Raw genomic sequence first — 17,174 nt, forward strand, 5'->3', positions numbered from 1 at the left:
AAAAAAAAAAAAAAAAAAAAAAAAAAAAAAAAAAAAAACGACCTTCAATTCTCAGTGTTCAGTGAGTGTCACTTCACTAAACACTCAAGAGACTGGCCTTCCTCATCTGCAAATTAGGGGTACAAATATTTCGTGGACACAATAAATATAAGTGTGCACTGACTAGACCCTTGTAACATGTCAGCTACGTGCAAACTGGTTTGCATATATTGAAACTTTTCGTCTTCCTAATAACCATTAAATGTGGAGATATTAGCATTTATATATCTCAGAGGAGGAAATATCTACACATAATTTAAATAATAACAGGTCCAGGACCAGAGGAACAGTGTACTCATACAGGAGCTAAATCTATTACCCTTAGAAGGCAGCTATAAGAAGTATGTCATAGCACTACATTTAAAAGCAGTAGCTAACTTTTATTAAGTAATTGTTATCTGTATTTATCAAGGTTCACCTTTATTTTAAAAATTATGTCATTTAAACTTTAAGTAAGTAAAATGGGTTCATAAAACATCTGATAACATTTAAGGAAGGATACTAAGGAGAAAGAAGCTTAAGGATGAGCTTCAAGTCTGTGGCTAACCAGGAAGACGCAATAACCCACTTAAATAACACCTCCTGATTCCTTAAATGGAGTGGAATTACTATTCCTGCCATTAGTTAATTCAAAGTCAAGAGAAACAGAGAGCATATGGCCCGGATAGAATCCAGGAGGCACCAGGGCGCGGACCCTCTCAGTAATACCTACCTGTTTTGGACAGTTTCCCAGCACTCCTGGTACTGGATGTGCTGTCGCCCCTGGTCAGCACCGTGATGCCCCCAAAACTTGCTGTCTTGGTCATGGTGGGCTTGAGATTGCGGTTGGAACTGTCCGAATCTGTGCTGCTCCAAGCCCGCTGGTGGTCTGGCCACCTGAGCTCAGTCTCTGAGCTGCTCTGCCGGCTCCCGGAAGTTCTTCCAGAGCTGTCTCGGTGAGCCCTGCACAGCCGTCAGGAAGATTCATAGGGACAGAATTATGCATCATGACAGTGTGGGTGGGCAGAGGAGCCCTTCGGAGAATAGTCACCTCTACTTTCCTCGCTGACCGTTTTAACACCCCCCCCCAAAAGTGTTACAAATACCTGGATGACACAAAGACACGTAACATATGACACATGGCACACATTATACATGGGAAATCCAAACCTAGAGACACCATGATCCCTCTGCCAGTAAAGGAGACACAGTTGGAGACAAGTGCTATAAAACATAATTGTTAGCTTCTCTCTCCGAGAGGAAAGTGGGTGCACTCTCCTGACTCAAATCAATAATGAATTCATGTTCCGAAGTAATTATCATCTTACATAATTCTAAAAATAATTCCCAGGAAAGAACTTATTTTTTTTTCTTCTTTAGCATTAAATAATTTGCCTTGGAGGAAAGCTATTTATTAATTCATTTTCCAACTTTAGGTCCTGGATGATAATCTTTGTTCAGCAAGATTTTTAACAAAAGAGTGATCATGGAATTTCTATATGAACTCATGCTGAGAACCTGTCCCGAGACTCTAACCTCAGTGGGCTAAGGAAACAGCTTGTTAGTCCTTACCAGGTAGAACAGTTCATGAAAGCATCAGCCTGACCCTGTACGTTGGCCTGAGAGTTTTCCAAGAACATCAGTGGAAATTTCAAAAAACCTCTTCAAGTGAATGAACACATTCATTCAAAATGTATCTAATATAATAGAAGTTACCCAATAGCTAAAGCTGAGTTGGTGGGGAACCTCAGATTTCCTTCAAGAGATATGGAAGTTTGCATGTGTTTTGTGAAGAAATTTGTAGTTTCACTAGTTTCCAATCTCCTTAAGCAACAAATCTGTGCATATTTAGAAAGCTCCCCCCCCCCACCAAAATAATGTTCTATTAAAGTACCCTAGACTTTTCCTGGGGTATAAATGAGTGAAGGGGACATTACTCACAGGTAATAAGTGTTCCTTGTAACCTCACATCAAGACGAGATGTGATGCAATCAATGCATGAATCAGACCTCAATCCCCGATCAAAGCTTGGTTTTAAACCAATCCCTCTAAGTCAATAATGCCCCGTTGAGGAGTGAGGAGTCCAGGGAGATCTCTAATAGAAATACTCCTGGCACACTGAGCAGAAGCAGGGCCTCTGTTTTAACGTAGGAAACTTTTGTCTGTGCCTGGGAAGATTAAGAGGGGAAATGGATTTGAGAACTAGTGAAGACCAACAGGAGCTTTGAGAAGCAAGAGTTGTGGTGGGATAGAGAAATCAGAGGATAAGAAGTATTTTCCCGAGGCATAGTAGATGAAAACACCCCTTATCAAAGTTTTATTATGATGCCTATTGTCAGAACCTTGGGGGAAAGATGGTTTAAGAAGTAACAGGCACCTGAGAGGAGACCTGATGTAGGAAGGGGGTATGCTCACTAATGTCCAGGTGCCTTTAATTGACACACTTTTAGAAATGTAAGAAAGCTATTAGGGCTGCTGTAGAAGAATAGCCTCCCCAGGGTCTTGTGTTGTCCAGTGTAGTCTGTTCTTAAAACATCCAAGTTCAACTGCATTCTTCTCTTGTAAATTCTGATCATGTTGGCCCATCTCTGATGAAGTGCAGTCAAACCATCCCTTAGTAACTATCACTGAACTAGGAATGAGACAGCAATCTCCTAGGTAGATGATCTAGAATATCTGGAGCCTCAGTATGCAGGATATGGCAGGAGGAGACTGTGATCCTCAGGTGGGAGCAATCCTTTCTCCCATCACCAATTTCCCTTCATTTCTCCCTTCCACCCCGACTTCTGCACCCTCCATGACAGGAATCCAGGCTTGTAAAAGTTCCACTGTGGCTGAGACTGTCTTTCCAAAGGAGGTAACCTCCATTTTCCCAGGGCGTAGTTGACACCCTTTGGCATGGTAAAACTGTTTCCAGCAACTGTATGAGCTCATTAGACTTAACCTATCTCCCCTTGTCCATAAAGTGACCTGAGATAACCTCCCCTGGCCTGGTGGCAGCTCCAATCAGCATTCTAAGCCAGGATCTATGCAGTTTTTTTTTTTAAGGGGGGAGAATTTAACTTTCTGCTTTTAGGAGATACCATAAATAGAATCCAAATTAAAATACATAATTATTTATGGTTTCTAGATATGTACAAATTGAAATGTAACTCTCATTTCTCTAACTCCTGGCTATTTATCCCAGCAATGGCAGGCTGGGGTCCTAAATGAATTACATGTCTACTCTCTGTGGAATCATAAACGTTACAAAAAGCACATACTCAAATGCCTTCCCCCCTTGAAAAGTTCAGTTTTGTCCTTTCCAACAAGCATGTAGGAAAATCATGTCATCGGAGATTTTTGTAAACAACTAGTATTCCATTCCATGGCATTCATAAAGCAAATACACATTTTGTTCTGTTTCTTTGCTTATTGATAACTAATGACACTTTCCTTTACTTCTGAACATTGTGTTATTTTTGTATTTTCTCCAAGTTAGATATGTACTCAGAACCACTTTTACAATGATTTGTGTGTCCATAAGATTTGAAACTTAGTGCCTGGGGTAAGTGATGGGCACCATGTTCCAATGGCTTCACTGATTATACCATAGCTCTGCTAGGAGGTGACTTGGGGGTTGTGTTAAAGGAACTGGCTTTTTAAAAGGATTATATCTAATCCATATCACAGAGTGTGTGAGTTCAGGGTCTGAGTTTCCAGGAGAAAACAAATTTGAGGTCATCACTTAAATATCGAGAAACAAAAAGGGGAGTGATGCAAAAGGGACTTGGGAAAGCAACGTTCAGCCTAGGAAAGGAAGAAACAAATAAACAAGACCCCAGTTCCTCCTTTTCAACTAATGCCTAAGGGAACAAGAGCACTCCACTCATCGTGAAGATCTCAACTCAAACTGCTTGCAAAAGGTTTTGTAAATCCATTCACTTTTCTTCTTCTCTTCTTTCTTTGAAATTTGCTTGGTGTTTGGTGTTTTATCTTCATTCTACCAGAGATCAATCCTTCCCAGTACTTAGAATACACACACAATAAATACTGAATATATTTTAATTGTGTGTGTGTGTGTGTGTGTGTGTGTGTGTGTGTGTGTGTACCAAGTCCTCTGTGTGTAGGTTGGAAAGTAGCATTCAGGACTTGGTTCTCTCTACCATGTGGGTTGTGGGGATTGAACTGAACTCATGAGTCCTGTTGAGAAGCACCTTATCCTCTGAGCCATCTTGAAGACCTGATACTTAATGTTTTTAATAACACTGTTTACACCCGGCCTTATAACGCATGTCAGGCAGAAAGTGATGAAAATGGGTCTGGCCCTCTGGTCTCTTAGAGCTGTTAGTCCAGCACAGAACTCAAAAAATAATTAATTCCTTCCCCTCACTCCACAAATCTTTGCCTAAGTAGTCCATTATAATTGAAGAAACTTCATAATTTCCTTTTAGAAATCAAATAAGCACTTAAAATCATGTTTGAAATACTGTGATGGACAATAGTCATTTAAACACCAGCCACCCTAACAAAGTTATCATCGATTTCGTTTCTAGGATTGGGAATTGGAGCCTTCCAGCGGAATCTTAACTCGGCTTAGTTTGTCAGAGCAGGTTTGAGTGTGTTCAATAGTTTTAAACCATGAATCCTCCACATAATGGTACTTCCTAGGAAGACCCCAGAAGAAGAATACATAAAGTCATGTCCTTCCAGTGCTACCTCTTGCCCGTCCAGTTTTGTAACAAACGCTACAGGAAGAAAACTGAACAAAGTTTAACTCCATGAACAGAAATATTGCATACTAACACTGATATTGCACACGGATTCCGCCACATCATCCGAAAACACAGTTTATGAAAGTAAACCATACCAACCGAAAGAGCTGTCTTTTCTTATAGGTCTCATTGCATATGTGCTTGTCTTCCTGGAGCCTACTGGGAATGAAAAACACCATGTTTACGACAGAAAGCCTAAGGGTATGAGACGCCTATGCAGTACGGATGCGCACTCTACTGCAGCATGCCTTGCTTGTAAATCAATCCTACACACGAGGATTCACTTGTGTGATGTTAAGGTTTGCACCAATAAATTCACAGCAGCAAATAACTATTGTAGACCCTTATCCTGTGTGAGGTAAAGGGGCAAGAGGAGGAATGGGAAAACAGAAGAGGCTGGTAGACACAGGATAGAAATTTAATTAAATCTATGTGTTGAGATTTACCTTAAGATAACTGCAAAGTTATTTAATTTGATTCACTGGAAATCTAAGTATTCCGGAAGTAAGTGCCCATTATAATATTTATTTTTTTATGATGGGACATTCAAATGGATGCATCCTTCTTGGACTATTAGGACATGTTCATACAGGCAGTGGGCAGAGAAGGCCAGTTATTATAATGCTGAATATGATTCAACTTGAATATCTAGGGCATTTACAAGTCAATGAATATGACCAGGGAATAGAGAAATGATTGGTTAGAGGATTCCAAAATGTGTCTCTATGGAAGTGAACTGTCTCTACTCAACGTCTCTGGTGTGGGTGTAAAATTTAGAAACACGTCAGGACATCATCAAAGTAACCAATGACGGACTCTCAGTTTACTAAAAATGGAGAGTTGGGCCTCAGATTGTATGGGCTTGGAATGAACATATTCTGTCTTCCTTTCACCTGAAAGAGGTGAATCTCTCAACACATCCAACTGCCAACACAGTGACCTTTCATCTTTTAGATTAGTTATCTCTGGTAACCAGTTTAAATTCTGAGTAATAGCATTTAATGAGCTGCAAGTTTAATCAGGCTTGTAGGGTCACCCATGACACTGACACCCTAAATTAAATTAATCTGGTGCTTTATTTACGAATCCCGTGTTTCTAAATCAAGTCTCAGATTTTGATTAATCAAATGTGGTTAGCACGGCTCATGTTACCCCTTTCCTTTGTCTGGGATCCACGTATGAATCATGGGAACATTTGCATACTGTGACACCTGTGACAGTTTCAAACTGAAAAGGGTGTTAAGTCTAAACGGTTTGCCCTTAACCCCAAGGTAGTCTACAAACTCCATGAACACTCTATTTCTCCAGTACCTCTCTCACTGAGGCTTAAGCCAGCTGCACTGATAAATACAAATGCCAGCATTTTAAAGAACATTTCACATCAGCACTTTCAAGAAGACAGGAAGATCTGTGCAATTTGAAATTATATATATATATATATATATATATATATATATATATATATATATATATATATACATATCTGGGGCCTAGCTATTTAAAGTGATGAGACCCAAGAAATGACTAATGATTTGAAATACACTTTCAGCAACCTGGTCAAGAAGCCAGAGAAACTGAATGTCCACTGGGTCTCTACTCTTATCCCTGTCAGGGGGACTGTGTCTTTGGGAGGGCCAAAAAAAGAGACTTTGAGCAAAAATGCTTAAGCTCCTGTCTGAAAGAAATCAAGAGACCTCCTTCCTCAAATCAAATGTTTTAAACAAATCAAGTAACATATATGTGAATATATATGTGTGCACACACAGATATATGCATGTTCTCATACATATATTCAGGCACACACTTATATACTGGATACATATGAACATGAAAATGTAGAGGACACGTGACAAACCATTCCTCTGAAGACACAAGAAACATAAATTTCATTTTACCTGTTGTCCAAAAATAGGCTTTCCTGGGAGCAAACTGACTGAAAAATAAAGATAAAAAAGGCACCATGTCAGATGGGCGGGATTGGTGGAGCTCCTTCAAACCCTTGCCTGATTTTAAAACTACTTTCCCTTCCTTGGGGAAAGGATTAAGAAAATTACAGACAGAAGAGGAGAACTTAAAAAGGAGAAAAATGGGTTAGTGTTGTCCGCAGGGTAGCCAGTTCACATCAGCACAAGGCATTTGCCCCTGAGGAAGTCTCTGAAGATGAACAGAGGAAGTTCAAGGTCAGGATCAAGATCAAAAGAGAAAGCTGAGTCAAATGGTGAGAGAGAAGGGTGACTGTTGAGTTTTGAGTGGCATCTTATACCAACCGAGGGCACAGGTTCAAATCCAGACAAGATAAGCAGATTTGACAGGGTCCACCTAGGGCCGGTAGAAGTGTGAAGCCTAATTCTGAACTCCCCACATCTTCTGTGACACACTCTCACAGAAGAAGGAGACTACTACAAGTCTCTCAACATTGAAGAAATGCCATCAACTGTTAACCTGAATTGAGGGTAGGAGTAAGGACAGAAGACAAGCATTGACCACTTTAATCTAATTAGAAAATGCTGTCGAGCGACTTTTGCCTGGTTTATCTTCCTGCTTCACACAGAAAGCCAATAGCTCTCTTGTTTTACTTCCCTTAAGGAGCCAACTCTGGGGAAGAAAACTCTACTACTTTTAATCTGCTAAGAAAAGGTGGATCATGCTAAACTTGAAGAAAGAAAAGAGAGAAGTCTGTGCAAAGCAGGCACATGCTTATGTGACAGCACATTGTGTTGTCTTGGAAACAATACAAAACCAAGATCAGGGGCAGGTGTTGTCTGTCTATTCACCCATGTACCATCTTCTGTGCATAGATTTCAAGATGAATATGTGAGCTACAAAAGGGATAAATAGGGACCTAACAGGCCCACTGTACTGCAGAGATAATAGTGACTCTGTCAGTTCTTTAGGCACGTGTGTACATTATCAGTGTGTGTGTCGGTGCATATATATATATATATATATATATATATATATATATATATATATATATACATGCACACATGTGAAGGTCAGAAGACAACTTGCAGGAGTCATTTCTTTCCTTTCTCCAGGTGGGCATTTGGGCCTTGAGCTAAGACTATCTGGCTTGGTGACAAGTGCCTTTACTGATAAACCGTCTCACAGACCTCCACCTGGCTTTATTTACTTATTTATTTATTTATTTACTTACTTATTTAGAAATAGGGTCTCTCACTGACCTAGAACTCACCTGGCTGTATGTTTGTATGTATGTATGTATGTATGTATGTATGTATGTATGTATGTATGTATGTATATATGTATGTATGTATGTATGTATGTATGTATGTATGTATGTATGTATGTATTTAGAAATAGGGTCTCTCACTGACCTAGAACTCACCAAAAAATATAGATTAGTTGGCCAGAGACTCCAGGATCCACCTGTTTCTGAGTGCCCAGTGGAATTGAAAGCATGTGGCTTCTCACTTCACAGTATCTTGGTTGGGTTTGAGGCAAACAAACTCATGGTCCTGTGCTTTGCTTTGCCAACTAAGCCATCTCCCCAGCCTCTGTGAGCAACTCCTTAGCTTAAACCTGCAGGTTCCTGAAGCTAATGCTCAGAAAGGCAAGCCAGGGAGTGGCCCACTTTCTTTCTGACAATGAAATCACTTCTTTCCTAAGGCTCTGTTTAGACATGGAGTCTCTTGGATGGTGGGAAAGAAGTCAGTGGGCCTTATAGCGTTGCCACCAGGCACTTAGATTGGAGAATCATCCATTCCTATTTAAGGAAGCTGATCTTAAGACTTCTTAACTGCGAACCACTGGAGGGGAGGAGAGACTAAACACCTTCAATTCTTCGAATGAAGAAGCAGGACATCAACAAATCGAAGGTCTTTATCACCAAAAACTTCCTTCAAGAGTACACCTCTGGGTGTTTAGAAAGTTCCTCCAAAGTGGTTCCCCTGGCCCCACCAGAGGCCCTCCCCCCCACTCGCATAAGTGAGACAGCTACAGCTGTGATTCAGTAGCTGGGAGAAATAAACTTTAGAAAAGGGAGTATTAATAACTTGCACATTTAATGGCAGAGAAAGATAAAAGTGTCACAGTAATTAAGTACAACATTTAAAGCTGTCACTTATATGCATACCCGGATATAAAAGGCTTCTTTTTTTTTCCCCAAAGAAGAAAATGATTTTGCTTAATGGATTATAGTTCTCCCCCACATCCCACCCCCACTGTGCTCACAGCCTGTGCCCTCTCAGCCACTCAGGGGCAGACCCCACACATGGTGGAGGAGCAAGCAGGAGCCTGCTTAGAGACCTATCAACAGAAATGCCTTCAGAAAAATTCCTTCCAGGCAAGACATGCCTTTCTTGAACATTCTGCTTTATTAACTAGACATCCCAAGGTTAGTAATATCAGGTAGAAAGGACCAGAAAACGAGATTAAATTCTCACCAAAGAAATAACATTTTATCCAAATCTTACTGACAATAGAGGCATACTGGTTTGTTATTTGAGAGCTAAATTTGTCTGTACACTTACAACTATTAGGCTCTCAGATAGCAATCTTATCTCAAGGTTCCAAACTTTTAAAGCCATGTTTGAAATTATTTCTAGCGTATCACCAAGGCAACATGCCTTTCTTTTTCATGTGACTGCCTATATAAAAACACACAGGTACACGTGCACACAAGCACACATGCACACCGTTTCTCAAACACTCACATATCTGAGACACATTCCTTAAAACATTCAAGATTTCTCATTTAAAATAAGCTTGAATCTTGCTAAAGGCTGAACTTTCTATGGTTAGCTCAGGTAGGGAAATATATATACATACTCCATATTGGAATACCCACTATATAAATGATAATTGATGAGCAAAATTGATTTTGTTCATTCTGTTTTTTTAATCATAGGAAAATAAAATCAAAGAATAGTTAAAATTAAAGACTTCTAAAACACAGGGCTCTTATGCTGGATTCTTTGTATTGGTTACATAGTTGACTTAACGAGAAATCACTATTATTGTGTGGGAAATGATCCTGTACCTCAACAGCTTGAGTGGTGACAATGACCCATCAGTTTGGGAACTGCAGGTGCATAGATGAGTGTCCCATGAAGTAGTCTGTCAAGAAGTGGTGAGCAAGATGTGTCACGGTATATACTATTCAAGAAAGTTCATATGGCCATATTACATCCTTGAAATTTTGAGTTGATAGATGCTGTGGTGACATCTTGTGAGTATAGTGTCATCTCCCATGCCTTAACACTCACAACCTTCCCACATTGTTCTCAGGGTGGTCTGTGTGTTTAACAGTGTGCAGTCGGAGGGGAAATGGCCACTTGCATGATTACGTCATAGGTAACTATTGCTTCCATTTCTCTCATGAACTGCATTCCCTTGGGGAAGTGAGTTGCCGTTTCTGGAGATACACAACAATTTCCTGTGGTGCTCACCCTTCAAGAAAATTGCGAAGTACAGACCAGTTCCAATGAACAAGGGAGGACCTCCAAGTCACCGCATCAGCAGGTCTGGAAACAGCTAACAATTCCTCAGCCAAATTATCAGGAGTAAGGCCCAGCTAAGAGCTGAACTGAAACATCTATTAGAGCCCATGACTTACTATGGCCCTCCAAGCTACATCAGAGGTCTAGCCCACAGAGATGACGAGAGCCCATGACTTACCATGGCCCTCCAAGCTATATCAGAGGCCTAGCCCACAGAGATGACGAGAGCCCATGACTTACCATGGCCCTCCAAGCTACATCAGAGGCCTAGTCCACAGAGATGACGAGAGCCCATGACTTACCATGGCCCTCCAAGCTACATCAGAGGCCTAGCCCACAGAGATGACGAGGTCATAAGCAGATTTAGCTTGCTTTGTGCTGAAAATTTGGGGATAATTAATCATAGTTAGCAAGTAGCTAACCACAGAGTGCCAGAGACAAGACTGTCTCTGTGGGCCAAGGGAATGCCAGCGAACATGAGTTTTCCTCTCTTAGGCTTTTAGGGATCATGGGAACTTATAGGAAGGTATTAAACAATGAGAGGGAATTTTTCCCCTTAGAAACACAACATCATTTCCCTAATGATATCAAGAGTGTCACTCAATAATGGAGTCTCGTCTGTGAGTGTATTTTGACTGAAGGAGTCTCATTTTAAAACCCTGACCTGCAGTAGCAGGCTGGTAAATGATTTGGGTTGGGGGGTTAGTGACGGACTGGCAAAAGCTTGGCACCTAAGCCCTGTCATACTTAGATCTGCTTTTCAGTTGAAAGAAATGTTATCCATTCCTGTGGCCAGTAAAACTTAACATGACCAGTAAGTACAAATATGAAAGGTCTTCAGAGGTGGATGGGCTGCCTCCCGCAAACTACAAATGTACTCTTGCCCTCTCACGACAAGGACAAAAGTTTTAGTCATTTGATTCTCTTATCCAGTGAGAGTTTGAATCGTGGCCCGTTCTGACCATAACAAGAGTCTTAGCAGCTTGCTCATAGTTTCTAGACTTGCACCCATACCTCCAGCCCTATTTTCCTCTCCCGTGCTCTCCTAATTTAAGAGCTCTGGACCAGAATATTGAATCATTAAATTTCTATGTCAGTGTTTTCAAGGGAAGTGAGGTTGGGAACTTGTAAGAGTAAAACCTGCCCGGCAGGTGTTCCCTCTTCTGCAGCTTCAAGAGCTGCCCTGAGTAGGGGTTGCTGACTCTTGCCAAACTGAAGAACAATGTGAGCAGCTGGCTTGCTGTGCCCCCAAGCAACAAGCCACTGCAACAGAGCTATATTCAAACCTGACTAAGAGTACAGGAAGTGCTGACCACAGAGGACGACACCGAAGCCTCCTCTGCTGCTGTCAGTGTGGGGTTCCCCATCACCCAAGGAAACTCCCGAGGACTTCATAGAAGAGGAAGCTATGGCAATTGCTTGATGTTTTAACTCATTTGCCTTGAAATTCAGCTATTAATTTTTACATTTTCATTTTTTATCTAATTTAATTGCATTTGGTTTTTAGCATAATGGGTAAAAAACAACAACAAAAAAAGAATCTCAATCACATTTTCTTTGTTTTGTTTTAAACAACAACAAAAAAGAAGTTGTTTAGTGAAAATTCCCTTGACAAATTGTTCATAAATTTGATTTGACCTGAAATCAACATGGGGATGGATATTATCAATTAGCATTTTCATAGTGAAGTGTCAATATTTGCTAATAATTCAGAAAATAATTTGTGTGTGCGTGTATGTGTATGTGTGTTTTTGTATAAGAAAGAGTGTACACTAACACATAGTTCTTTAAACTTCTTCTGGATTCTGTTGATTTTTTAATAAAATGGCATTTTGTTTGCACTGTGTGCATGTGCATATGTGTGTGCATCTGTACAAACGTGTGTGTGGCATACCCACACGTGCCTGCCTGCATGCATGTGTGGGGACCGGAGGCCCACATCAGGTGCCTCTTTCTATTGCTCTCTCCATTACTGTTTGTAGTCAGATTGCCTCTAGGAAGCAGCAGCTTGCAGATGGACTAGACTGGTTGGCCAATGAGCTCCTAGGATCCCCCTGTGTCTACCTCTTTAGTGCTTGTGTTGTGGAAGCCTGTCCCTATCCCTGCCTTTTACAAGGGTGCTAGAGATTCAAACCAAAGTCTTCATGTTTGTACATAAACACTTCCCTCTCTGAGCCCTTTCCCTGGCTCCTAATACCTATATACATACATACATATATATATAAATATATATATATATATATATATATATATATATATATATATTTCTTTTTTTTTTTAAAGTCACTTATAGGTGATCAGCTACCTAGTATAGATGTAAAGAAATTTCAGAAATTGATAACACTTTCTGTGCTGTCTCCTTTACTAATCCACACCACCTCTCTCTACCCTGGTAGGTGATGCCCCGGGGGGCACATACACAGACTCTTGGACTGTTTCAACGCATCCCTGAACCAGGTTCTCTCCCAGAAACAGTATGTTTCCTGCTTTGTAACTCGTTCCTTGCTCCCGGCCTCTGTACTCCCTGCCAGATCTCTGTCCGAGCAATGAGGGGCCTTTCTGCTGATGGAAGGACCATACTCAAGAGGCAATTAAAACAACTACTCACATCATGTGCAAATATTCTCTCCCTCACTCTCTGATATTCCTCTTCTCTCTCTTCAATTGATTTACTTCGTCTGTCATCTCTAAATGGGTGCATTCTGTTCTGCTGAACAGAGAAAAGAAATCAGGAGGGTTATCCATGGTGAGCTGTGAAGCAACCATCAGCTGAGAATAATAAATGCTCAAGGAGATAACCAGAGCCTGACAAGCCCCACCCCCTTTATTCCCTGAGGAGTCTAGGCTAGGAGACATAGATTTGTGTGTATGTGTGTGCATCCCTGTGAGGTGCGCATGTGTTCATGTATGTGTATGGTGTCTGTGCACATGCATTCACTTGTGTGTGTGTATAGTGTATATGTGTATGCATGTGTGTATGTCTCTCTGTATATGCATGTGTGTACATATATATGCATGTGTATAGGCGTGCATGTGTGTATCTCTTTTTCTGTCTGTGATGTGTATGTGTGTATGCATGTGTGTATGTGTCTCTCTTTTTCTCCCTCTATCCATCTGTGTGTGTGTGTGTGTGTGTGTGTGTGTGTGTGTGTGTATCTGTGTGTGACCTGCTGACATAGGAAGGATTTGCAACTCCTGGTTTCATCCTCTATGGAGGAAAGTAGAATGCATATTTCAAAAATAAGCAGGCCTGCATATACTTCAGGAGTTGGCCCAGAGCTAGGATGGTCAGGAGTAAGCTCTTTCACCTTTGCTGAGTGTGTCTGACCACAACAGGAGGCCAAGTCTTGATGGAAAAGAGGGAAGAGTGAGTTCAGGGGGCCTGGTGGGGGGAGGCGGGAAGTGGCTGTGAATATTTGGGATCTCAGGAAAAAGCAAGAAAGTAGAGAAATTGGGGACCTGAAAAGAGCCCTGTGAATGATCTCTGGCTCCGAGGCCATTTTTGTTCATTCAGTGGCTGACCCTGTGAACTGTATGGGGAACAGAAATTCAGCCTAGAAAACCTGTTTGCTGGTAATGGTCAGCACAGAGAAATCTCAAAGAACAATCCAAAGAACCCAGCATGAGAACGGTGTCTCCATCCTTTCCCCGGACCCAAGCCCTACTTCTCAGCTGCCTCCCTCCTATCATTTGCCATTGTGGACGAGATCCTCTCTACACTAAGCACATTCATCCATACGTCCACCAGACACCCATGGAGTACGCGACATAGGCATGTTTTCGAGTCAACAAGAGCCCCAGTGCAGCCCAGGGCTGGTGTCAGCAGTGGTGAGAGACAAGGAGGTACAGATAAAGAATAGGCTCTTTAAAATAATCGCACAGAGAGATGCTTATGCCGGCTCAGAGTGACTCACGTTGAGTAATTAGCAAGAGACCTTGAGTGAGAGACGTACTGTCTTACCTTCGTGAATTCTAAAGCAAAGGCATGTTTCGAAAATACCTATATTGATTGTCAGACAGCAAGTGCCATTGTCGAGACATTCCCCGGGCTTTCTGACATTCTTATTGTTATTAAATGTTTTTTGGGGGGTTATAATTTTCTTAGCTTTTTTGCATGTAACCCCCCCCTCCTACCCACACAGAGAATGCAGTAACGTCTCTTTACCGTTGGTCAAAGGCCACGATTAAAGTTCTTTCTCGAATGACATAGTGTTTGTCACAGGCAAAATACACAGCAATCAGTTTTTGCTACACTTCATGCAAACGAGCAAACGCATCACATAAACCATAAAACATGGGAAGGGTGGGAGACTAGAACGGAAACTCGATGCTTTGTTGTGAAGGCTTTTTTTATTTTATTTTTTTTTATTTTTAGGATAGTTGCAAAATCCTCCTGTCCTCACCATAACAAGGTATGTTCTTTACAGCTACACCGGTGGCTCATCGGTCCTCAGTGATAATCCAACTCAAAGTGTGCACAACGGAAGGACAGAGCTGTAGGGAGTGGAGCGACTGGCAGAGTTACACACACATCTGGAAATGCAGCTGACAAGCTTACCCCCACAGCTGGAGCTTGCGGCATCCCGACCCCCACCACAACATGCAGCAAAGACTGCGTCAAGCACCACCCATGCAGAGCCCCACACAGAGCCACTGCTAAGCAACTGGAGCAATACCACGTGGCTACCCGGTGAATGCTGGAGGGGGAGGCAATAGAGGCCAAGGGATTGGAGAGAGGGCAGCAGTTGTCAGAAGCGGGGGGGGGGGTAGGACTGGGGGGCAGGAGGGGACAACAGAGGGGCAACAAGACCATCAGTCAGCCCACCTTCAAAAACAACAACGTCAGCCATTCTCAAACTTGAGAACCAACCTGATTGTCTTCTTTATCAATACTAGAGTTATCTCGCTTCAAGATAAACCGCTTCTGGGATTCTTCACTTTTTTCATCTTTTAAATGTTCACAAAACCTTTGCTCTGGTCTGCCAGCAAAGTAAAACATATCAATAAAAGGAAGTATTGCTTTCCCATTTGAATAAACTTAGTTCGTAGTGAGTTTTCCCTCCCCACAGTGGCATTTAACTGACAAGGAAAAAAAAAAAAAAAAAGAAAGAGAGAAAGAGAAAACTTTATACTTGGCTGTGAAATTAGAATTGCTGGCAATATAGGCAACTCATACCAAGTCACTAACATATCACTCTTCACAGGGGTTACAATACCTTTTGTCATTTTCAACTCAGAACCTCGCTTGCTACATGCTGATCATCACTGATGAACTTACAGAAACATTTCAGGTCACCAACACACACAGTGTTTGCTTTGATGTCTTCATTGGCTGCTTGGGCCTTTGGTGGCTCCTGAACACATAATTTCCCCATTCACACCCTCAAGCAAATATGAAATCATTGTTAATGTTTGTATTTCCTGGTGCTGAAGATTGAACTTGGGAGCTCATGCTTGCTAGCGAGGGCTGTAACTGAGCTGCATCCCCAGCATCTCCAGCATCTCCAGCATCTCCAGCCCTCTTTCTCCTTGCAATTTTGAGACCCGAGTTGCACAGAGTAGACTTGAATTCACTTTGTACCTCACTGTTAAGCCAATGGCCTCCTCCTGCCATAGTCTCCTGAGAGGATGGAATGACAGGTATGTGCTACCAGGCCCAGAGAAATATACATGCCTAAAACATAGAATGCATCCTCTCATGCATGTCTGGTAACTACCTCTTAGCACATGGCTAGGGTCCTCTGAGTGGTGAGATCTTTGTTTAAAACATATTCCTGCTTCTTCCCAATTCCAGACGCTCTGGGGATTTGGCTCCTTTCGCCTCTGACCTTAAAGACCTTATCTTCTAAATCAGCTCGGTAATTAAGAAAGCAAAAGATATTTAAACAACTTGTTAGCTGATTGGTGTGAAGGGAAGGCTCTATGTAGTTGACTGGTACAGACTATTCAATTGATTTGGCCCAATCTCTTAATCGTTATGGGTTAATTTCCCACGAGCAGCACTACATACATCCTAGAACTCAATGAATGAGTTGGGGGCTCGGGTTCCTCACACGGAACATGCTGAAGTGTTTCTCTCCAGGTTAAGACCAATGTATCAAGACTTCTGAAGTTCCTGCCCCAGCTAGATTCCTGGTGTCACCCGCAATGGAAGCCACTTTATGGTGCCTGTGCTCTACAGTGGGTGACCAGCAACCAAGAAAATGGTTTCTTATAAGCAACACTTTGGTGACAAGGGATGGTCTTAAGCTTCTAATTGAAGTCAGGATGAGAAGCCTTACAGTGGTAATGAGCAGAAACACTTGGATGGTGCCAGCTACATCTACACTGAGTACAGGGTTTATAAAATGATGCCATCCTCTTGCCCCAGCTTGTTGGTAAAAGTGGGATGCAGAAGGAACAATTTTTTTTTTAAGATGAGAAAAGCACCCCCTCAGTGATTACTTTGATTCCATGACTATAGATTTGCCCTGTGAAATTATAGTCATGAAACAGCCTGGTTACAAGCCCATGGGCAGTGTAGTGCAGTCCCTCTGGTTATACAGTGCACAGTGGCTGGAGACAGGAACTGGGAGGCTCATCCCTCAACTTAAAGAACCAAGAAGCCTCATCACATCATCTTGGTGATCAATATAACCATTTTCCACCAAACTTACAATATAATAAAACATAACAAATGATCTGGAAGTGGAAATAGGACATTAGAAATGAACAAGTCTGATACAGGTCAGTCACCATTCACTTGGGTTCCCTACTGCGGAGTGAAAGTTTAGTTAGTAACATATTCAGTTACAGTTTGGGGCAAATGACAATTCCCCCAAATGACTTAGTATCCTGGTATTTCCATCCAACACTTCTTTGGCTGTTTTATATATTACATCTTTTCTTCCTTCCTTCCTTCCTTCCTTCCTTCCTTCCTTCCTTCCTTCCTTCCTTCCTT

The 17,174-nt window shown here is 41.7% G+C and overlaps 1 protein-coding gene across 42 annotated transcripts in view; it reads right to left on the reverse strand.

Annotated features, from left to right (window-relative positions):
- Arpp21 (cAMP regulated phosphoprotein 21) overlaps positions 1-17,174 on the reverse strand; it is a 176,986-nt gene that overhangs the window by 82,063 nt on the left and 77,749 nt on the right. For 11 of the 42 annotated variants that reach the window (XM_029542922.1, XM_029542920.1, XM_029542923.1 and 8 more), the window contains exons 10-14: positions 15,105-15,213; positions 12,843-12,944; positions 6,668-6,705; positions 4,872-4,931; positions 752-981 (exon numbers count right to left, since the gene is read on the reverse strand). In XM_029542922.1, the coding sequence (XP_029398782.1) occupies positions 752-981; positions 4,872-4,931; positions 6,668-6,705; positions 12,843-12,944; positions 15,105-15,213 (539 nt within the window). Of the gene's footprint in view, positions 1-751; positions 982-4,871; positions 4,932-6,667; positions 6,706-12,842; positions 12,945-14,637; positions 14,729-15,104; positions 15,214-17,174 lie in introns of those variants that run through there. The other 31 variants (XM_029542955.1, XM_029542957.1, XM_029542954.1 and 28 more) reach the window with 10 other exon arrangements.

Source organism: Mus pahari, chromosome 10 (genome assembly GCF_900095145.1).
Source record: "Mus pahari chromosome 10, PAHARI_EIJ_v1.1, whole genome shotgun sequence".
Taxonomy (NCBI): domain Eukaryota; kingdom Metazoa; phylum Chordata; class Mammalia; order Rodentia; family Muridae; genus Mus; species Mus pahari.